At 39.3% G+C, this 21,803-nt stretch overlaps 2 protein-coding genes across 8 annotated transcripts in view; both read left to right on the forward strand.

Annotated features, from left to right (window-relative positions):
* The window catches only part of vwa5b1 (von Willebrand factor A domain containing 5B1), a 26,810-nt gene extending 5,753 nt beyond the window's left edge, over positions 1-21,057 (forward strand). Inside the window, exons 7-21 of the mRNA XM_046056475.1 lie at positions 2,725-2,901; positions 5,017-5,127; positions 5,296-5,498; positions 6,616-6,730; positions 6,951-7,136; positions 7,322-7,520; positions 9,857-10,056; positions 11,378-11,624; positions 12,772-13,065; positions 13,667-13,804; positions 15,371-15,505; positions 16,107-16,178; positions 16,759-16,828; positions 17,614-17,737; positions 18,846-21,057. Coding sequence (XP_045912431.1) covers positions 2,725-2,901; positions 5,017-5,127; positions 5,296-5,498; positions 6,616-6,730; positions 6,951-7,136; positions 7,322-7,520; positions 9,857-10,056; positions 11,378-11,624; positions 12,772-13,065; positions 13,667-13,804; positions 15,371-15,505; positions 16,107-16,178; positions 16,759-16,828; positions 17,614-17,737; positions 18,846-19,505 — 2,931 coding nt within the window. The 3' untranslated portion in view covers positions 19,506-21,057. The remainder of the gene's footprint in view (positions 1-2,724; positions 2,902-5,016; positions 5,128-5,295; positions 5,499-6,615; positions 6,731-6,950; positions 7,137-7,321; positions 7,521-9,856; positions 10,057-11,377; positions 11,625-12,771; positions 13,066-13,666; positions 13,805-15,370; positions 15,506-16,106; positions 16,179-16,758; positions 16,829-17,613; positions 17,738-18,845) is intronic.
* The window catches only part of LOC123975176 (basement membrane-specific heparan sulfate proteoglycan core protein-like), a gene marked incomplete at its 3' end in the record, with an annotated part of 647,231 nt that overhangs the window by 433,747 nt on the left and 191,681 nt on the right, over positions 1-21,803 (forward strand).

The raw sequence follows: 21,803 nt of genomic DNA on the forward strand, positions 1-21,803 counted from the left end.
GGGATTTTCTAGAATCACACACACTGCCTAGAGCAGGCTAGAAAAAAATATGTTACCTTTGTAAATAAAATGTAAGCCTTTTAATCTAAGGCCTTTTTATGAGAAAACTGAAATCAATGATTTTCAAGACCTGCCGATACTCTGCACTGAAGACAATTAACATTTCAAATCCCAAGGATTCGCAAAACTCTCTGAGCTTATTTTGTTTTCATGTGGCCCAGCTGTGATAAGCAATCACCTCTTCATTCTCACATCAACATGGGGATTCTGTGCTACTGATTACCACACTCCCCCACCTTGTGCTGCTACCTGGTGTCAATTTCAGGCACGTCCATCTGCTTTATAATCTTCCTGTATTATTTATAATCATGTCTATGTCCTGACCAACTGTTTTACTTTAGAGCCACATGTACCACATGTGCTCATTGAGAATGGAGACATGATGCAGGAGGAGTACGATGAGTATCTTCACGGCCGGAGCGATTTCATCAAGGCTACCAAGAAGGACTCCAGCAATGAGAGGAAAGTGAGTGAGTTCGTTTAGCTTTTTGGCTAGTAGCCGACTTGAACTGCCCCTGACCTGCCGCGCAATCGCACATACATGTCATCATAAGATGGCAGTCTAGGACAAAATAAAACAAATCGCATTCTGGTTAGACATTCTGGTTACTACTACTAGTTTCTGGGGACAGTAATAATTACTGAGTAATGCATTACTCCCAAACACTATCATACCAATATCAGTTTGAGGAGAGTGTTAAAAGTTACTCAGTAGTGCAATATTACAATAATGCCTGGCAACAAATACTATTTTTGTGATTCTGCAGTGATTATGTAAATTGTTATATCTAACAGTATAATGCAATCCAATACTATGATATCATACCATACACACCATGTGTGGTATGATTTCAAAATTACTACAGGGTTGGATCAGTTCCCTGTCTGACATATTGACACATTATGATTTATGTAAAGGTAGTATTTTTGCAGTTTTATTGATGGAGAGATTGCATCAACTTTTGCAGGCGTTTATGGCACCTGTGTCCACTCTCTGTAAGTCCACATTTTCATGAAATGTGGAGAGTTGTAAATGTTGCTTGAATTTTCTACTCTCAACCTACAAAGGCAGAGAGCAGCACTTGTAAATTTGAGAAACAAAGAGTTTAAAGATTTCAGGCTGGAAGGCCCATTGTAATTCCTTTATTATTTTACCATAACAAATGATGCCATACAACATAATACCTAAAAATGCAGATACTGCACTATGCCTTTGGATACTCTTGACAGAATGCAAAGAGAAAATGGAGTATACACAAACAAAATGTTGGCAAGGACAATTATCCTCCTCCCACTGCCTCTCCACAGGGGTAACCCAAGGCTCAGTGCTAGGGCCCCTTTTCTTCTCAATTTACACCACCTCACTGGGGTCGATCATTCGCTTGCACGGCTTCTCTTACCACTGCTACGCAGACGATACGCAACTCTACCTATCCTTCCTGCCAGACGACCCCATCAGAGCAGGCGCGTCCCTCTCTAATTTCAAGAAGCTCTTGAAAACTCATCTCTTCCGAGAACACTTCCTCTTATAACACCTCTAACTCCTAACATCTAACATGCCCTTCCTGTGCTCTTATTCTTCTATCCACTACAATTATCTTGAATTGATTGCACTTTTTGTTAACTCTAACTTATTTTCCTAGGTATTTACCCCATTGATGTGATATGTGCCATTAGTGCTTACTAGTATTTACTGCTGCTTTTATTATGTATTGTCAGTTGTAGATCTCGTGCTGTATTTTATGCTCTGTTATGCTATGTTGTTCCTCAAATGTAAGTCGCATTGGATAAAAGTGTCTGCCAAATGAGTAAATGTAAATGTAAATGTAAATGGCACAGCCTTCAGGAGCAATTTGGGACACCGTCTACCTCCTGAATCACAGCCACCGAGTATATAACATATACTACAATATTTATTTTTAAACAATGCAATAAATACATTCAGATATGGGTTTTAAAGCCAGTAAAAAAAAGCTCAGACAACAGTTACTCTAATCATGTTTCTCCAACATGATAAGTCTCAGCAACTAAAATTAGTTAATAGGAATTAGGAAAAACAAATTACCAAGATGTTTCAGCAAAATGATGTTCAATTAATCAATGTATAGTTCTTCACCAGATAGCCTATGGCTATGTTTTCACTTGAGCGCTTACAAGTTAAGGCACATTTTACATGCTGTTTCCATGGAAATTATGCACTTCTATGGTACAATCATTTTTACACGGTGAAACAGATTTAATTTTGACTAGTTACAGTAGGCCTACTGCATTCTGCCTTTGTAGGTTATGAGTTACTGTAACCAGTTCAGCGTTATTATTTTTCAACCTGCCTAGTTAATAGAATTGCTTTGGTTATCAAGTTATGAGAGATTGAGTCCATTCACATCTCTGCTACCATGAGGTTAAATGACCAGCAGACCTAAACAGGAGAGAGAGCACTTAAAAACAGAGAATCATAAAAATGGGTTTCTATGGAAACACTCCAAAGGCTCGCCACATTCTGCCTAGAATTTCCTGCACATCAACAATAATTGATGTGCTCTGTCTGTCGACCTAATGACTTCTTTTGTCTTCTTTAAGTGTTAAATCAAAGCCAGTCCAGTTATATCATGGTGCCAAATCCCCCTTAATTTATGCTGTTTGATTTTGATCCTGTCCCTACAGGTAGATATCATTCACAGACGACTCCATAAGGACATCCTCCACAACCCTGTGGTCATGTTGAACTTTTGCCCTGACCTCAAGTCTATCAGCTCAGACCTGAGGAAGGTTCACGGCGAGTTTATCTTCCTCATCGACCGCAGTGGTAGCATGAGTGGGGTTAACATCAACCGTGTGAAGGTATTCTAATCTCAGTGTGGTGTGCGTGTGTTATATTTATTGTGCAGATGCAAACCTTCATTAAGACGCACATCGATTTACATATAAATTATAATATATAATACATCATAACCAGTTTAAAGACGGGGGTTTCTTCAATTATATTTGCAGAATACACTGAATTTGTTGAAACATCAATATATGAAAAGAAGACACATATAGGCTAAAAAATTTATAAGATTATAAACAGTTTAAAGAACACTAACAACTAACAGCACCTCGATGGAAAAGATCTGGGAGAAGGACCTAGAAAAGAACATACAGCCTGATACTTGGGCATCAATTTGGCAACAAAATACACAGAATATCAAACTCGGCCGTAACAAAATTATACATTTTAAGTTTGTTAACAGGATACATCACACACTGAGAAAACAAACTCATGAAACTGTATAGCAATGAAAAGTTTTGGCCTGCTCTTTCATACGATATGGAAATAGAAATAAAATGGTGTCCGTTTTCTCTAAGATTATTAAAGCAATGGGATATTAGATTTATGAGTGCAAAAAGACTCATAGCTATTAAATGGATAATTAATAATATAAACGAGAAATCATAGCTACAAACCTTTGAAACATTATTAAGTTTAGAACAAATTTTTTTCCTCCTGTACGTGACCTAATATACACTGAACAAAATTATAAACGCAACACTTTTTTTTGCCCCATTGCTCATGTGCTGAACTCAAAGATCTAAAACTTTTTCTACGTACACAAAAGGCCTATTTCTCTCAAATATTGTTCACAAATGTGTCAAAATCTGAGTTAGGGAGCACTTCTCTTTTGCTGAGATAATCCATCCACCTCACAGGTGTGGCATATCAAGATGCTGATCAGACAGCATGGGTATTGCACAGGTGTGCCTTAGGCTGGCCACAATAAAAGGCCACTCGAAATTGTGCAGTTTCACTGTATTGGGGGGGTCTGGAAACCAGTCAGTGTCTGGTGTGACCACCATTTGCCTCACGCAGTGCAACACATCTGCACAACACGTCCACTCCTCTTCAATGGCTGTGCAAAGCTGCAGTCAGGTCAAGACCCCGATGAGGACGACGAGCATGCAGATGAGCTCCCCTAAGACAGTTCCTGACAGTTTGTGAAGAAATTCTTTGGTTATGCAAACTGATTCTTGCAACAGCTGTGCGGGTTTTGTAAAAAAAATAAATAAAATACATAAATAAATCCTCCCTGAGCATGAAAAACACCCCATCAATTTATGGAATTCTGTAGAGATCAAACTGAAAGCTAAAGCATGAAAACACATGATATGTCATTAGAGGCTATGTAATTGCTTTCTAGGCTCGTAGCCATACTGATTCTGCAGTTTTATAGGTGTGGTTAACCAACTGTGTGAAGGACATGTGCACAAAGATATTGATCAGACAAATCATTCATTAGATGTTTACGTACAGAGCTGAACCTCATTCAAGGTTTATGTTTTTTTAATATGCTTGTATGTTATTTGCTGCCTGCTACTTGTGCACTAACCCTGCCTTGCGATGTGATGTTAATGTATGACTCAGACGCAGGCCTTTATTGGGTGTGTCTGATTCAACAGAGTTTGGGCTTAAGGACATGGCAGTGATATTTACCACTGACCTTATAGGAAATACTGCAGAATACCTTTAAAAATATCTTTAAAAACTGAAACATGACATATACCTACATTTTCTTTGTTAATGCACTTGAACAGGCATTTTGAGTGTCTGACCAATGTGGTCTAGGTTCTCTTCATTGTCCTCTTCACCTGAATCAAAGTTGAGATAAGTGGTATGCCTCCGGAAACTGCTCCTCTGCTGTAACAGAGGCAGTGATGGATAAAATGACACTGCATGATGCCACTCACTCCTCTCCTTGAGAAAATCTGCTGTGAAACGATGCAGCTGTGTAGAGCACCGTGCTTCAATTCAGCTAGAGATCTGTAGATGTAGTTTTATTGCAGTGGAAATGATTGCATAGTTCAACAGGACATTAAGCACCTAATGAGCCCAAGAGTTTTGCCTTTTATTTCCACAGTCTTTGTTCTGTTCTATTTTCTGGACATTACCTTAATCCGCTCTCGGTCTCTCTCTCTCAGGATGCCATGGTGGTGATTCTCAAGAGCCTTGTGCCAGGCTGCCTTTTTAACATCATAGGCTTCGGCTCTACATTCAAATCACTTTTCACAACCAGCCAGAACTATGACGAGGTAAAGCGGTTGTATATATATATTTTCATGATGAATTACCATATTTTATTATTTTTTATCTCTGTGATGTAAGAATAGCATTTGTGTTTACTGAGCCAAAGAATGGTAAGATACTTTAACTTAAGAAACCGCAGTTAGTCTTTTCTCCTCCTCATCGTCACAACTCAGGAAGCCCTGGCCCTGGCTTGTGAGTATGTTAGGAAGATCAGAGCCGACATGGGGGGGACCAACATCCTAGCACCGCTCAACTGGATCTTGAGGCAGCCGATGTTCAACGGACACCCACGCCTACTCTTCCTGCTCACCGACGGGGCCGTCAGCAACACAGGCAAGGTTATCGAGCTGGTCCGCAGCCATGCACGCTACATCAGGCAAGTATTACTGTAAACACACTCAAGCTGATAACTGAGCTCTATTCTGAATGTTAGAAATGACCCATTTCGTGCTAAATGTGATCTGTACCTGCAGACATAGAAATATAGCACTCACACTGACTTGAATATGTGTTTAAGGTAGCTGCTTGATATTCAAGCACAGAAAAGCTACTGTATGTTGAATAATAATATATTCATTATTTCTTTATGCCCATTATGAAAATGTCAAAAGGACTGCACAGGGATAACATAAAATCACATGCAGGCATTTTCATGGGCTTAAATGTAACACCTGGTTATGGAACTATAATCCTCTCAAAATGAAATCCGTGAATGTGCATTGAATGTCTTGTCAGTGTCAAAGATGATTACTACAAAGAATCAGATTTGTGCTGTCTTGATTTTAGATAAAAAAAGACATTGTTTAAAGCTACTAGTGTAAGGATATAAATATTCTGCCTGAAGGCTGCAAACACCAACATCAACTGAGAAAGAGCGCCTGTGGCACAATAGATCTGCAGTTTACTGGAAAATCACTTCACTTTGCAGCCTGCACCTAAGTCTCATGCTGTGAATCCCTCCCCTGAGTCACTCTGAAAATAATCGACTTTTGTCTTCCCCCTTTTAATGGATGACTACCCCCAGATGATTAGGTTCACAGAGCTTGGCCAATTCATCGACACTTTCTGGATCATTATCACACTATGCTTACAAATCAAATGACCAAACAACAAAGATTCTCAGTTCCAAAAATCCATGTTAGGTTTTTAACTATGTAGGGGATATTTCTATTTTTATCTGCACTTTTTCGACCTCATTAAAAATGCAAAGGAATGTAGCTGGCTAATTAAATTAGCCAGTTTGCAGCTGGCTAATTAAATTAGCCAGCTCATCCCTCTGTGAAAAACCGAATAAAATGGCAAAATAAAGCCGACCTTGCTGGAGCAGCAGGCATGTCTCAACTCTCTGCACCATGAAAGATCATTTCCAGTTTGCCCCCCCACCCAAATCTATGTTTGCCAAATTTGATTGCTTATAGTTTATAGCTCTGTGAAATGTATGCACATCCTGAGAAGACCCCTGCTGAGCTGCAGTGTTTAATGTGTTTGTGCAGATGTTTTACATATGGCATAGGACAGAATGCCTGCAGGAGGCTGGTGAAGGGACTGGCAACTGTTTCCAAAGGAACAGCAGAGTTCCTGGCCGAAGGAGAGAGGCTGCAACCCAAGGTACTCATTTCCAGCTTTGTGTATCACTCCTAACGACAGCTGGCTATTCTGAGGGCCACTGGAGAGCCATTATGCAGTGGTTTCCATCACTAAGTGTCTACCACTGATACCAATTAGAAAATCATATCTCTGAGACTCCATTTGCTTTATGTACTGATCAGGGAGAAGCTGTATTTTGTATCTGAAAGTCTATTTTAGTTAGTTTATTTTTGCTCCACAGATGATAAAGTCCCTAAAGAAAACCATGTCTCCAGTACTCAGTGATATTTCCATCGAATGGCTCTTTCCTGAGACCAAAGAAGTGCTGCTGTCCCCTGTGGGCAACACCTTCCTGTTTCCAGGGGACAGTCTGATTGGTTACTGTGTGGTTTGTGACACCACCCGCTACCATGCCAACCCCAAATCTGTAAGTGCAAGACATCTTCTGAAAGGAGACAATGACCGCATGCATGACTTTCTGTGTTGTGAATATTTCAGAATGACTTGTCCGTTATCTCTGAAAGGCTTTCCTAGGGAGATAAAAAAAAGGGCTAAGGCTAACCATGAAGAAATACTTGTCTTGGATATGTCACCTACTCATAATCTCAACAGGATAAGAGGAGGCGATACAGCATGATGCGCTCCATTGAATCAGCCAGCTCTGTGTTTCACTCTCAAGAAGAGGACCCAGTGAAGACAGGTGTCGACAGTCAGGGATCCTACAGGGAAGCACTCACTGGCCCTCTGTATGACTTCTACCAGGACACCATGATAGACAGCAGCCCTGCCACCACAGAGCAAGACACCATGGGTAGGAACTTACAGTTTTAATATATAAATGTTAATTTGTGTGTTCTAATTGCACTAGTCTTTTCTTTTGTAACACTAGTGGTAGCTGGACTACTGAACTGCCTATTGCGCCAAAGGGACCAGCCAATGTAGGTTATCTTAAGTGGATACTATGTAGATGTATGGCTAGATTAAGCCGCCAAGTATCAGCTCCTTGCTTTGATAAGGTAGGATTCAAATGCAGTTTAAAGGTACACCATTACATAGTTTGCCCACCAAAGAGCACCGACAGGTTGATTTTTCAACTGTAAAATGTCCTGCTTATGTATCTTTGTCAGACAATTAGAATGACATCACCTGTGAAAAGACTTGTACATAATTTAACATTAATATTGGGCTTGCATAGGAATGTTTGCATTTCCCCAATGTGTATTGTTAACTTATTTCAGCAATCTGCTGTCACATTCTGAGGTGTTTGTGTACTTCAACATCACTTGGCATTGAGTTTGTTAGGTGGAATTCTTATTTTTATTAGGCTAGTGCAGTGGCTCAGTGGATGGCAATGTCAGTTGATTGGTCCAACATTTTGGTCCAAACCGAAATATTACCACAACTATTGGATGGATTGGGCTTGCTATTTTGTACAGACAATCATGGTTCCCAATCAATGTATCCCAGTGACTTTGATGATTCCCTGACTTTTCCCCTTGCTCCATCACCAGCTACATTTGTGGCTTTGAGTGAAACAATTATTTTGTACAGATATTCATGTCCGCCTCAGAATAATCTCTATAAACAGATATCTGCATAAGAAAGCAGAATCTGTAGGCAAGAAACAGGATTTTGGTATTAGAGGCTATCTGGTTTCCGTATGTAGTCCCTTTGGACAAAATGCAATCTTTGAATCCATCAGCTATAGTATGACGATGATTGAGCTTTTTGTCAATCTCGGAACCCTAGAGGTTAGCTTTTATTAGTTTTTAAAAAGACAACAGCTGATGGATTCCAAAATTGCCACTTGGACTGTAAAAAATGACCAGCACGTGGAAGAGGAAGACTTGGCTACACCGGAAGCCCTGAAACATTGGCCAATACCCCCAGAGGCTAAATAGTGCGTTCCAGCACTGCCCTCAGAATGGATTCTAGTGACTTTGACGATCCCTAAACATTCATTTAGCCCCATCATCAGGTCAAAATTTTACTATATGTTATACTTATAAGTTATAACCAAGTACCTGCTAAACTAATGACATTCCCATCAGCCTCAGCTATACTTTGTGTAAAATGGAGGACCGTATTGGCTGACTCTTAGGTTGACCATTGACTCTGATTAATTATATTTAGTGCTAATAAGCAAAAATGAAAATGCAAACATTGAAAACATTACCTGATAAAAATCAGCATGTTAGCATCGCCACAGTGAACATGTTAGCATGCTGTGCTGACAAGAGGCGTCATTAGGCCTGGGCATCTGTTTGTTTTTTTTTTAAACAGAAAAATAAAGCCCCAGATTTATGTGTCCAATCATGCATTAAAGCCCTTGAAGATAATATGATGTCCTTGAGTCCTCTGTCCAAGCAGCAGATCGAACATTACTCCACACTACTCAGCATACCGCTCTCTCTGCTCCAGGATGCTTCCCACTGAAGCCCCTATGAGCTGCACTTTATTGGAGGTGCTAAAGTTAAAATTTGTGGTGGGATTGATTCCTGATCAGAAGTGTTTTCAGTTTTGGTTTTCCACCTCATTGTCTCATCCAGTACAGTCCCAAACAGTTCCGTGTCTGTCAGACGTTCTGTATGGGTATATCAGCAGAACAATAATGCAGGCAAATGCACAGCAGAGTATAGTGCAGGTAGATTTTGTTAAAATATTGACTTTATTTCCATTAGATTGTGATGTTATTTTGGAAATGTCTGAGATCTATTAAAGTTCATTATATAATGTATTATTGACGTGAATAAGCGTCACCTGCATATTTAAAGACGTTACTTTAATCAATCATGCCCACTTGTGTGTTTACATAGCGGGGATGACATTAAATGAGAAAAGTTGATCTACAGGAGAATACATATTTGAAAGCAATACAGAATGCCTCAGAGCCTTACTGCATTATATTGCATTATATTTTTATAGTTTCAATTGTCACCTGCCTCTTGAATTTCCATAAATTGATGCAGAAGAGGCAGAAATTGTGAGGTGAAAGGCATCTTTGGAATTATTTTGTGTTAACAATCTTGAGTTAGTAATCGGCAATTCAGAGTTGACTAAACTAACAATTATTTGTATGACAATGTCTTGGATTTGTTATTTTTGAGTTTTTGGGTTGATTATTTCTATTTTGGAACAAAACATCAGGGTTGGATTGTAAGACCTCTCCGAGAAGGCGCGCATACAGTACCAACCAGATAATAGACTACAACCCAGCAAAGAAGGTCTACACTCCCAGTGATCCCAGTTCTGTGGTGGTAAAGAATCCACTGAGGAGAACTAAAGTCCAGGAGCTGATAGGCCAGATGAGCCCTGAGCACGAGGCACAGTGGAGGAACGACTACCAGGTGTGGTCCCACACTGTGAACAGCAACACTCACATAATCTTTTAGGCTGATCTGGTTATTTCTGACTCTGTAATTTAGTTGTAGCTTGCAGATCTAAAACAGTGCCTCCAAACTAAGCTTTATTTAATAATAATACACATGTTGTCTGTTTAAGCGCCAACACATGCATGTTAAATAAACCACTGTTATGGTTATAAAGGCAGGATGATTGTATTTTGTATTATGAGACAGTTATATTGACATATTGCCATTAAATGGAAAAATTATATTTGTATTCAGACTGCATTGATGGATTAAAAAGCCATCTGACCCTTGTCTGGGGTAGAGTATAATCAAGAATAGACTAATGTGCTCTCCCCTGTAATGAGGGCCAACATTTATGAATGGTAATTAGGTTTGAATATTGCTCAGGGAGCATCCTAGAATAACTAAACAGAATTCACGGGGCTGTGAAGAAATTAAATCTTCTCTTTGGAATACAGCTGAGCCGTTGCACTCAAGTCATGATTAATCTATATCTAATGATTAAAAGTAAATATAGTAACTTTCTATTTATTTGTTTGTGGATTGCTACATAAATTAAAGAAATGTAAATTAAAATAAAAATTAAATAAAATTAAATCAAAACATAAACAATTTCTGTTACATTCATTTGAATATTGTATCATTCTGCAGAAATCAAATTCATCTGAGCAATTAGAGGTGAAATGATTAGTTGATTAATGAATTAGTCGATCAACAGAACATTAATTCCAGGATTTTGATTAATTGTTTTAAGTCACATTTTAAGCCTAACATTATCGTGTCCTAGCTTCTCAATTCTAAGCATTTGCTGTATTTCTACTTCTTATGTGAGAATAAACTGAATATCTTTGGTTGTTGTTGGTCAGACAAAATGAGAAAGGCACATCAAGCTGAGCTTTAGAAAACTGAGGTAGACATTTTTCACAATTTTCTAACATTCTATAAAAACAAAAAAAGATTAAACAAGATCACAACATTAATCGATAATGAAAATGATTCTTAGTAGTTGCCCTATTTGCAAAATAGATTATTTGCATTAGTTTAATCAAACAATAAAGAATCTTTGGAAATCAGTTTCATTGTGTCCAACTTTTTGCACCTGGAACTATGCTCGTTTAATGTATTTAAAAAATGATTTTAGGTGATATTCCCTTTAATACATAGTCGCTTAAAAGCACCATGAAATATGAGCTTGAGTGAACACCCCAGAATGAGGTTTCATATCTTAATAAATCCTGATTGCATCAGGGTATTTAAAATAAAAAAAACAACAACTTTCTGTCCTTTTTGTTTCCAGCCACAGCTGGCGAGCCTGTGTGCCACATCTTCCAGAGGCCGTTCCGCCAGCTGTCACAGGCCGTTCCCTCCGCAGGAGCCGCTGCTGCAACAGGAAGCCGACTCAGAGCTTCATTTCCATCCTCAGCCTCAGGACAACCCTCAGCTCAGCGGCATCAGCATGACGCCTTCAGCTCGCAACACCGCTGGAGAGGATGGCTCCAGATCGTCCACTGACAGCCCATCTGTTGGCAGTGCTGGAGATACAGGTGAGACCACGAGCACAACCATCCTGTTTTACTAAAAAATGCTAAGAACGTATTTCTTTATTGAATGTATCTACATGTCTATGATTTATGTTGGATTGAATCTGTGTTTTATGTTTGTTTGTTTTTTGGTGAATATGTTTGCAAGTGTGTACAGGTTGTTTAATGACAGCATAAACCCAAACCAAACTAATCAACATCATCTTAAAGCCATTACACCTTTTAAAGTTGTCATAAGTATTAAAGTAGTCATTTTTGCCTGAAGTCACACAGACATTATGAATGTCCCTTTTAAAGAAAATTGTTATTTTGTCAAGACATTTGCCAAGTATCTTGGTTGTTTAATTTGTACAAAAAAATTAATTAAACAAACACAATACAAGTAAGGGGCGGGATGGTGGAACAGTGGTTAGCACTGTCGCCTTACAGCAAGAAGGTTGTGGATTCAAACCCCGGTTGCCCCTGTTCTCAGGTTATGTCTGTTCTGCATGTTCTCTCTGGGTGCTCCAGCTTCTTCCCACCATCCAAAGACATGCGGACTAGGTTAATTGGTGACCCTAAATTGTCTGAAGTGGTTGTTTGTCTATGTGTGGCCCTGCGATGACTGGGCTCCTGTATGCAGGATAAGCGGTTGTCAATGGATGGGTACAATTAAGCATACTATTCCTGTAACATGATAGAACATGAAAACCTAATCTCAAAAAAAATCTGCTTCATAACTAACTGTAGAGTAAATTAATTCAATTACCTGTCCTTGTCCTTTATTCAGTATGTGACAAGTCTCTTAAAAATTGATTTAAATGGCATCCATGCTAAATGCATACACTTGCCAGATGATTAAGCACAGAGGAGAGTCTTGAGAATGACAGGAAATGTTTTTTCTAAATTTGGGAACAAAACAGAAAATTAATTAGGAGATGAATAAGGAGCAAAAGAGGGTAGCACTTTAGAAAACAATTATTGGTCCATTCAAGCAGGCTGAACACAGAGAGCAGGCTGAACACATAAAGGAGATAATGATTTAGTTTAACACAAATCCAATGACAAGTGAGCAGCAGCAGGTGACAAGCTTCAAATGGATTTGAATACATGTTGACTTATAAATGAAATGAACATTCAGGAATCTAACCTTGCTCTTGTGATATTTCAGATGGTTATGGACACCAGTTATGTCAAGCAGAAACCCCACAAGAGACCAGAACATCAGATCTGGGTGCAGCAAGCCAGCACAAAGGTGACTGCAAGGCCTTGGTGTCCGGACTGCTGTGTGGGAAACCAGAGAAATGGGAGGTCGTCTTTGATATCGAGCCCTTCCTGAATGGCCGTGAACGTGAGGAAAAGGTTCACGAAGAGCTGTGGAATGAGACCTTCCACCACCTGGCTGGACGCTCCATCATACATGACTTTGAACACATGGTGGATAAGGAGTGTGAGATTGAACATGGTGAGCTCCACAGAGATTTTTGGTTTATAGTAAACAAATTTTATATCTGTAATGTGTCTTAGCGGCTTATTTCACATAGGTGTTGAAATATTAGAAATACAACTTTGCAGGGATTGTTAAACATTTTGGGGAATGCACTTATTTGCTTTCTTGCTGATTGACTCTCATATCTGTCTGTTTAAGGCTATAGCCAGGAGACAGTCATCTTAGCTTAACATAAAGAATGGAAATGGGGGAAACAGCTAGCCTGGCTCTGTCCAAAGGTAACAAAATCTGGGATATGGATAGCTGTTTGCTCCCGAGCTAAGCTAACTGTCTCCTGGCTGTTGCTTCATATTTAACAGACAGATATCAGGGTGGGAGCAATCCTCTTATCTAAATTTAAGCAAAAAAGCAAATAAGTGCATTTACAAAAATTTTTAAATATTCCTTTAAGATGCATTTCATATCCTGTATGATTTATGTATAAATTATGTATGTTTCGTGTTGTGTTATCAAAGTCCTTGGTGTTATTCAACATTGTCATAACCATTATATGATTCGATATTATGTAATCCTATGATATGTTATATAATCATTTTATGCTTATTATAATTCACAGGCTCTGGGAGGAAGTACCAACTATATGCTATTCACACCAGCAAGGCCTGCAATATACTGAGCAAATACACAGCGTTTGTTCCAGTCGACCTGGATACTAATGAGTATTTGCAGACATGTATTGAGTACATAAACCCCAGTAAGTCAAATTAATGTAATGTGAAGACGTTCTTATACCACACATTGTTCAGTCCTCTCTACATGTTTTAACAGAACATGGGCCTCATTCACTAATGTGTAGAAATGTTACTACTATGCGCAAAAATAAATGCACTTGCAAAATTATTGTTGGATTCATGACAAGTGCGCAGTGGCCAGTTCTTACCACTGAGCATATGTTAGTGCTATTTGTAGTCAGCGTACACGCCCCCTTTTCTCTATATAAGGAAAGATGTTTGCCTAGTGGTGTATCATGGAGAAAGTGGTTAAGTTGCTGTAAGAGAGAAGCATAAAGCAAAAAAGCAAAAGAATTTCACGACTGAAGAAATTAAAATAAGCCAGAAAAGGCACATTATATTACACATTGTAGGCCAAGTCAATACAATCAAAGAAAACAGTAACTGTTACATTTCAATATTCTCATATACTCCATTGTAAGCAAGGACTGGGACACTTTTGATAGACGAATATTTTAAATATGAGGATGAAAGGGTGTAAGTTTCATGGTTATTTAATAAATGTTGCCAATGCATTAGTAAATTAACAGTTTTAAATGTTTTTAAAACATTTTTTAAATTAATGCAGTTGAGACAATTCCATATCTGTCCAAGTACAAATAAATTTAAATAAGAAAATATTGAATAATCATGGATTTGTGCATAAAACATTTGTATGCATGATTTACACAAAGATTTGTGTGTTTGTTTGTGAATGAGACCCAAGTCCTCAAATAATAACCTGAAACTACTTATTTTGCTCAACTTCTTTTGTGTGTAGTTTAGTAGTTACAAGCCAATGAGCGTGGCCTGTCACGTTATGGGCTTGTGTGTGCTACAGTATGCTATCGTGTCATTGAAATTATTCTCTAATTTAAAAATTAAAGTGATAATTTAACATTTTGGGAAATATGCTCATTTGTTTTCTTGCCAGAAGTAGAATCAGAATCAGCTTTATCTGCCAGGTGTACACATACAATGAGATGAGATAAGATCAGTAAGTTAAAGCTGAAACTACAACAAATAGACAGTTAGCTTAGCAGAAAGAGTGGAAACAGGGGGAAACAGTTAGCTTGGCTTTGTACAAAGGTAAACCAAAAAAACCCTCGACTAGGAGCACCTCTAAAGCTCACCAATTAGCATGTTTAGCGCCCCCCCCAAAAATATTCAATTAATCAATTTGCATACATTTTTATAATCAATTAATGATTACAGTTTTTAAATCAAGCAAAAATGACAAATATTCTCAAATGCATAGACATGCTGCCTTTTTTTTAATATCAATTCAATGAAATACGTTTTGTTTGGACCACACAAGGCATCTGAAAGTGTTGCCTTGGACTGTCAAAACTTGCAATGGACACTTTTCACTTCTTTTTTTTTTTTTTTTTTTACATTTGTAGACCAAAAGATTAATCGATTAACTGAGAAAATAATCAACAATGAAAAGAATGATTAATGAAATGTATGTATAATGCCCTAAACAGTTGTTTAAGTCAAATAAGTTGGGTTGGTTTTTACAGGGGGTATGTGCTTCATTTTGTTTTCAGGTGAAAGTCTAAAGAGGGGCTCACATTCCAGCTCTCGTTCAGGGAGCAGGAAGAACCGCGGGTACTCCATCGGCTTGGGTCGCTCCCAATCTGGTGGCATGTCCGAGGAAGCTGAAGATGTCCTCCTGCCCAACAGTAGGCTGCATTTTATATATTCAGCTCACATTTCAATCCCAACTACAGACAGAATGAGCTTTAATTTTTACATCATACAGCAGAAAGAAATAAGATAAGAGCGACAGAGAAAGGTAGAAGGCATCTTTTATTGAGAATAAAAAGTGTAAGTATACAGTAAAAGGAATATCGTTCTTTTGGGGAGCAAGTGATATGAGATTTTTGAAGACTTGTGTTTATATAATTATATTTATTCAAATGTGTCTTTATTTGAAATGGAAAGGCTGCAGTCTTGCATCACCGGGACAGGGAGCAATGAGATATTAGGTGCCCAGAAAGCTGCATCCTGCTTTACATTGAAAATACTTTAGCAAAAGGGCATAACATTTTAAATTGGTTTTCTGTGGTGGCATAGCAACAGCGGGAGCTAAGACTAGCACACTGCTTGATCATCTGCTTGGCACTTCCAGTTCCAGGTGCACAGTGGGTGCAGATACAGATGAGTTGCTTTTTTAAAACAACATTTAGTTAGGTCTTGAGGAAAAAGAGGGAATACTGTGGGAAACAAAATAAAGGACAGCCCACTGCAATTCATTTTCTATCATTTCGATCATTGTCTTAGATGGAGAAGATGGTGTCTCTCCATGCAGCACCCCCACCTCCTCCGGCTGGGAGAGATGTAGCTTCACAGAGGGTAAGTAAAGTGCAACACATCAACTGGCCAGTGAATTTGCTGCATTTTATCAATTTTCCTCCACAAAGACCTTTGGCATAAACTGTCTGGAAGCCTCTTGTCATTTTCTGAGCAACATTGTTGTATGCTTTCAAATGTGAAACATGAGATTATTGACATTTTAGTCCCTCTTCTTGTACGTGATGACAGAAGTCACCACAATTTTGTGGCTTGTATTGACAAATGCTGTCTGGACCTTTAAAAAAACAAACAATGAGCACGTACTGAAGACACAAACACAAATACGTGGCTGGTCAGATCCCACAAGTATAGCGGGATCCTGGTTTTTGCACCCTTTGAATATAGGAAAACAACACACACACACACACACACACACACACACACACAAGCAGGAGTGTAGCCGAAGAGAGACAGCTGCTGGAAAACATGTCCTCGCTGTCACTGTTACATCTCAGTGGGTGTGTTTTACCTCTTTGTTATGTAAGACTCATGTTGAGAACCAAATAGAAAGTAGCAGAAAATGCCACAACTTGTTTCTCCCTCCTCTTCCCTTGTCTAACTCTGCCTCTCTGTCTCCAAGTCTCTCAAAGGAGTCCGTCTGTGACCTCTGACCAGTCACAGAAATCGGTGGAGAGCCTTTTTTCTGCCAGGTGGGTGTTTGGAGGCTCGCTGGTTACATAAATGTGCTGTAGCTGGAGTAGAAGAAATTGTCAAGACAGAATTGTCCAGTTATTGTCCTGATACAATAACCTCAAAACTGCATGCTCTGAAAGTCAGATGACAGGAATGGATAAAGATGAAGATGTAAAAATAGATCCACTGCTTTGTAAGGCAGCACTTAAAAATAATTATAAGGCTATAGTCCCTGTGTTTGCTCATGCAGTGGCACCATAACGTTAGAAGGTGAAGGCAGGATGAAAAGCCGTCCGTCAAAAAAAGGGGCCAGACACCATAATTGCTTAAGTATGAGATTAATGGCGCACATTTGAAGACTGTCTCTCTTGGAAAGAGCTGGAGAGACCTCCACACACCTGGCTGATTGCTGCGTGACGTGAGTGTGAATGTTGGACTGTTGGTTTCGGAAAGTTACAGAAATTGCCTGACACCCCACCTAAAAAAATTCAGACGTTGGAAAGGTGTGGGGAGAGAGGTCTTTCTGAAGCTATTTCCACCATCATCATTTGAGCTGTTCTGTTAAGATGTTCACCATCTTAGCTTTAGATTAGCACTAAACACAAAGTACAGCTGAGGCTGATGGGAATGTTGTTTTGCAGATATTAGTATTGTAGTAAGTACATGATGTGTACCAGAATAATCTAAAGAAATATCCGCTTTCCCAGTCCTCCTAGAAGCAGTAGATTAATTTCAATAGTGGTATGTGCTTCACATACTGTACACTGTGATTTAAATCTGCTTTCCCCTCTCCTCTGTTAAGGTTGGCCCTCAGCAGGACTCGTCTCCTGACTCGGGCTGCCAAAGGATTCATGTGTCGATCTCACAGCAAGTCCGGTGATTCAATTGGAGAGAGTGACAACGAGAACAAAGATTACATTCCTCTGGTGGGTTGCAGATCTATACATGTGAATAGTCTGTCAACCTGCAGGTTGACGGACACTAATTTGAAAGAGGAGAATGTCAGAGTGCATGGTAACAATAAGCAGAAGCAGTTCTAAGCTGTTTTGAATAGTCCAGAGGGCTACGTTGTGCAATATGTAAATGCATGCTGTATCCTAGATTCAAATCCAACTGAGGACATTTGTTTACAATTCAGTCCCCTTTCTTTGCAAATTTGTGCTGTCTGTCTGAAATAAATGAAGGGGAAAAAGTCAGTGGTGGATACCAGCGATACCAATACTGCAGTAATAGGGACTGCTACAGGAAGTCATTTCTGCCCACTGCAATTCAAATATACAATGACTTCCCTCTGGGCAAGAAGAGGAGACTTATTCTCCTGAATAGCAATTGCACATTGCACCTCCTTCTACACTCATTGGCACATATATTGTTGAAGAGACATATCTTTAAGTATTTGTATCTGTCTGTCTGTCTGTCTTAATCAGTAGTTTTTAAAAAAATCCAATGTTTTGCTTGAAAAATTTTAAACGATAAATACCACAAGACTGATATATATTTCATAATTCATTCAGTTGTGTAACATTATATTTTTGGTTCAAAATTGGTGTAAAAGACTACATACTACAAATTCTGTTTTTCTGGGCCTTATCTTAATCTTTCTGCCTAGCATAAGACATTGCCAGTGACAGAACAATCCCCTATAATTCTAACCTTTACTTGAGAGTCCAAAGCAGTGTCCAGGCTCAATGTAATAAGGCCATACTCTGCCACTCCCTGACATCACCAAGACCTTGAAGGAGGTTGTAATTATGCTGTGCTTGCCACCTTGTTCATGTATTATTCATCCCTTTTTAAATTCATTGTTAAAAATACATCTGTCAAAAATTATCCGAATAGCTGCCCTGAAAATGAGTTTCCCTTCCTTAAACAATGACCATAGAGGTATCCTATAACAAGGCACCTCTTGCCCAGCTGCTGATTGGAGCTGTAGGCGATGAATCACAAAAGTCTGTTATTTCAATATGCAGTGGAGAAGAACAGTTGAACAGTTGCTGTACTTTTACATTATTTCAATTATTTCATTCTGCACAGGTGTTATTGCAGTTGGCTAGTGGTGCATTTGCCCTGGACACGGCTCTGTGTGATGCCATTAACGTGCCCATGGACAAGCTGAAGTGGACATCCCCCTTCAACAGTCACCGCACAAGTCTGGGCCACCTGTCTAACTCCAGCAGCCGCCGTGCTGAGAGTGCCGATGACGGACGCAGATCACCATACGAGCCAGAAACATATCAGCACCCTGCAGAGCACACTGTAGGCATCCACAGCCATTCTTATCTGTCCAGAAGTGCCTGGACAGACGCTGGTCCTTCCTCATTAGGCAGTCCATCCACCACTGCTGAGCCCCAGCTCTGCCCACACTCCCAGGTGGACAGTGGACAGAGCTCTGGGTCAGGAGTCTTGGAAACAGCATCACCTGGCGGATTGCTAAAGAGGATGCTGGATCCAGAGGGCATGGTATGGGCTACGGCTGTGGCCCTCGCCTGGCTGGAGCATAGCTCTGCCAGTTATTTTATAGAGTGGGAAATGGTGGCTGCCAAGGCCAGCATGTGGTTGAGTGCGCAGGACATCCCAGAAGGTCGAGACTTAGCCTCCATCAAGGCTGCTGCCAATCAGCTCTTCATCATCCTCAGACACTGGGATGAAAACCTGCAACTGAATATGCTCTGTTACAACCCTAACAGTGTCTAAGGCCTGCTAATCCAAGACTGAAAATACAAACCAGTGAAAGTACTCAATACCATATGATACTATGCTAACTAAGGCTGTACTATTCTCTGTTCAGCAGTATGTCCTCTGGAGTCTGATTTTGCTGTTGCAGTTGTGAACAATGTGTATTTTCTTCTGTTTGTGTGCTGTTCCTCCAGATTCATAGGCTCTTCAGAGGCACTATGTGCAAGCTATTACCTCGCTGGTGCCATATACTGTAGCTGGAACCCTGTTAGCAAGGGATCTAATCAGAGTTATGCCACAGATTTCAGTTTCATGGAGAAGACTGTCAGTGTTAAATTAGTAGCATGCTGGACCACAGACCATCAACATCTGAGAACAGGTCTTATTGTCATCATATTGATGTGATGGAAAGAATGCGGCAAAACAAATTTAAGAGAAAACTGTTTGACACCGATTGACACATAGTGTTTTAACATCTTTACAGCATTTTCTGAATTGATTGTATTGTGGAAAAAATGTTACATGATAACATCTGGGTACTTGTTAGCAGTACTGCCTGTCTTTTGTAATGCCTGTCACCATTACAGTGTAGTTAATATTTGCCATATTTGCAGTTTGATTAAAGCAGAGAGAGAAAAATATGCAAAACGCTAAAGAAAATATAAAATATATGTTAAGGTTTGATTTAAAAAAAACAAGTGGCTTTGGTGGGAATGTGTCCCACTAGCATGTTATTTGATGTTAATTATTTAATGATACAGTTTATATTTTTTCACTTATCTGAGAAATAGACGAAGTTGGTTGCACTGCATCTGTTTGCAAGTTAAGTTAGTTCAGCCTAGTTTTAAGCTAAGTGTTTACCATGTAAGTGGATATTTACGCTTTACTAATTTAAAAAGGGGTTGCACCTAGTGATGGGAATTACTGCTTTTGAGGGAGCTTGCTTTTTTGGCTACCGCATCTTCTGGTCACTGCCTAAGTTAAATTTGTTGCAAGAAATAAATATGCAAGATTCTTCAAAATTGGCTGTCGGATGGGAGCCTGATCCCATTGATCACTTGAAGGACCTGACTCCTTCATGTTAATATTGTCATTGTGAGCATGCTAGCATGCCAACATAAGCATTTAGCTCAAAGCACTGCTGTGCCCAAGTACACATGATGGGCTGGACGCGCAAGTTGCAATACCACGTGCAGCTAACACTTAAGTCTTTCACAGTTATGACATTCCTCAGATTTTAATGGTGCAACCTGATCTAGTAAATCATTAGTTTGAAAGAAGCTAGTAGTTCATTAGAACTTAGGAAGGACGATACACACAGACTTAGTAATGGATTTACTCACAGCTGGTGCAACCCAGTCCTGAGGAATATGGGCCGTGATCAGCAGTCCTGCTCTGGGGATCAGAGAGGAAAGGGCCCTGCTAGTTATGTCATGCTCAAAGTTAATTTTACCACAAGTGCCTAAACGTTTAAAGTCGGCAGAAAATTTACATCTATTCACTGCAGTTTTATCATTGTGGGTCATGATTGTTTTTTATTCTCTCTCAAATATACAGTAAGTACCCCCCGTTTCTTTCTTTAAACTTTCTAGAATCTGTTTGGCCTATGTAGGTATCTTTCAGTATTGATTTTCCTCTTTCTTATTTCATCACAGTGTTGTTTTACTCAGGTATTTATTTATCTTTTTCACTCAGGCTGAGTTACATAAATTTTTCTGCATGAACACAAGTGTTTATGTTATGATGTTAAATTTGAATTGGCACACTGGAGCCCTTAGCGTAGTATTTTGCTGTCTGGTATGAGACATACAATAGATGTCATATAGTAATATATTTGTGCTGTAATTGCAGTAGTAAGTGCAGCTGTAATTGTTTAAAATTATATTTTTTATGTACTGGGTCTGTAGGTTAGTGCAGTATCTTTCAATTTGCTCTGTGTGCCTTTATAAATGATTGTTGACTGTTTGAGGCTGTTGAAAGCTTCTGTAGTGTCTTTATAACTGTCGATGCTATGATCTGCTCTGCAGGTGCATGTAATAAAATAACTCTACAACCAAAGTTACAAGTTCTGTGGTTATTATTTTCCCACTACTTTCAACAAGGGGTACCTCAAGGGTCGATGCTTGGATCCCCTTCTCTTCTTAATATACACTCCCTTTCTTGGTGCGACATGTTTTTGTGCTGCTGTTGTTATACTGATGATATTCAGCTCTACCTCTGGAGCTCTGGAAAATAAAGCAGTGTGAAAGCACCTAAAGACTTGCTATGAGTTTCCCTGTTGCACTTTCTGGTGTGACCAGGTCTGAAGACCGAACT

The sequence above is a fragment of the Micropterus dolomieu genome, linkage group LG08, assembly GCF_021292245.1.
Source record: "Micropterus dolomieu isolate WLL.071019.BEF.003 ecotype Adirondacks linkage group LG08, ASM2129224v1, whole genome shotgun sequence".
NCBI lineage: Eukaryota > Metazoa > Chordata > Actinopteri > Centrarchiformes > Centrarchidae > Micropterus > Micropterus dolomieu.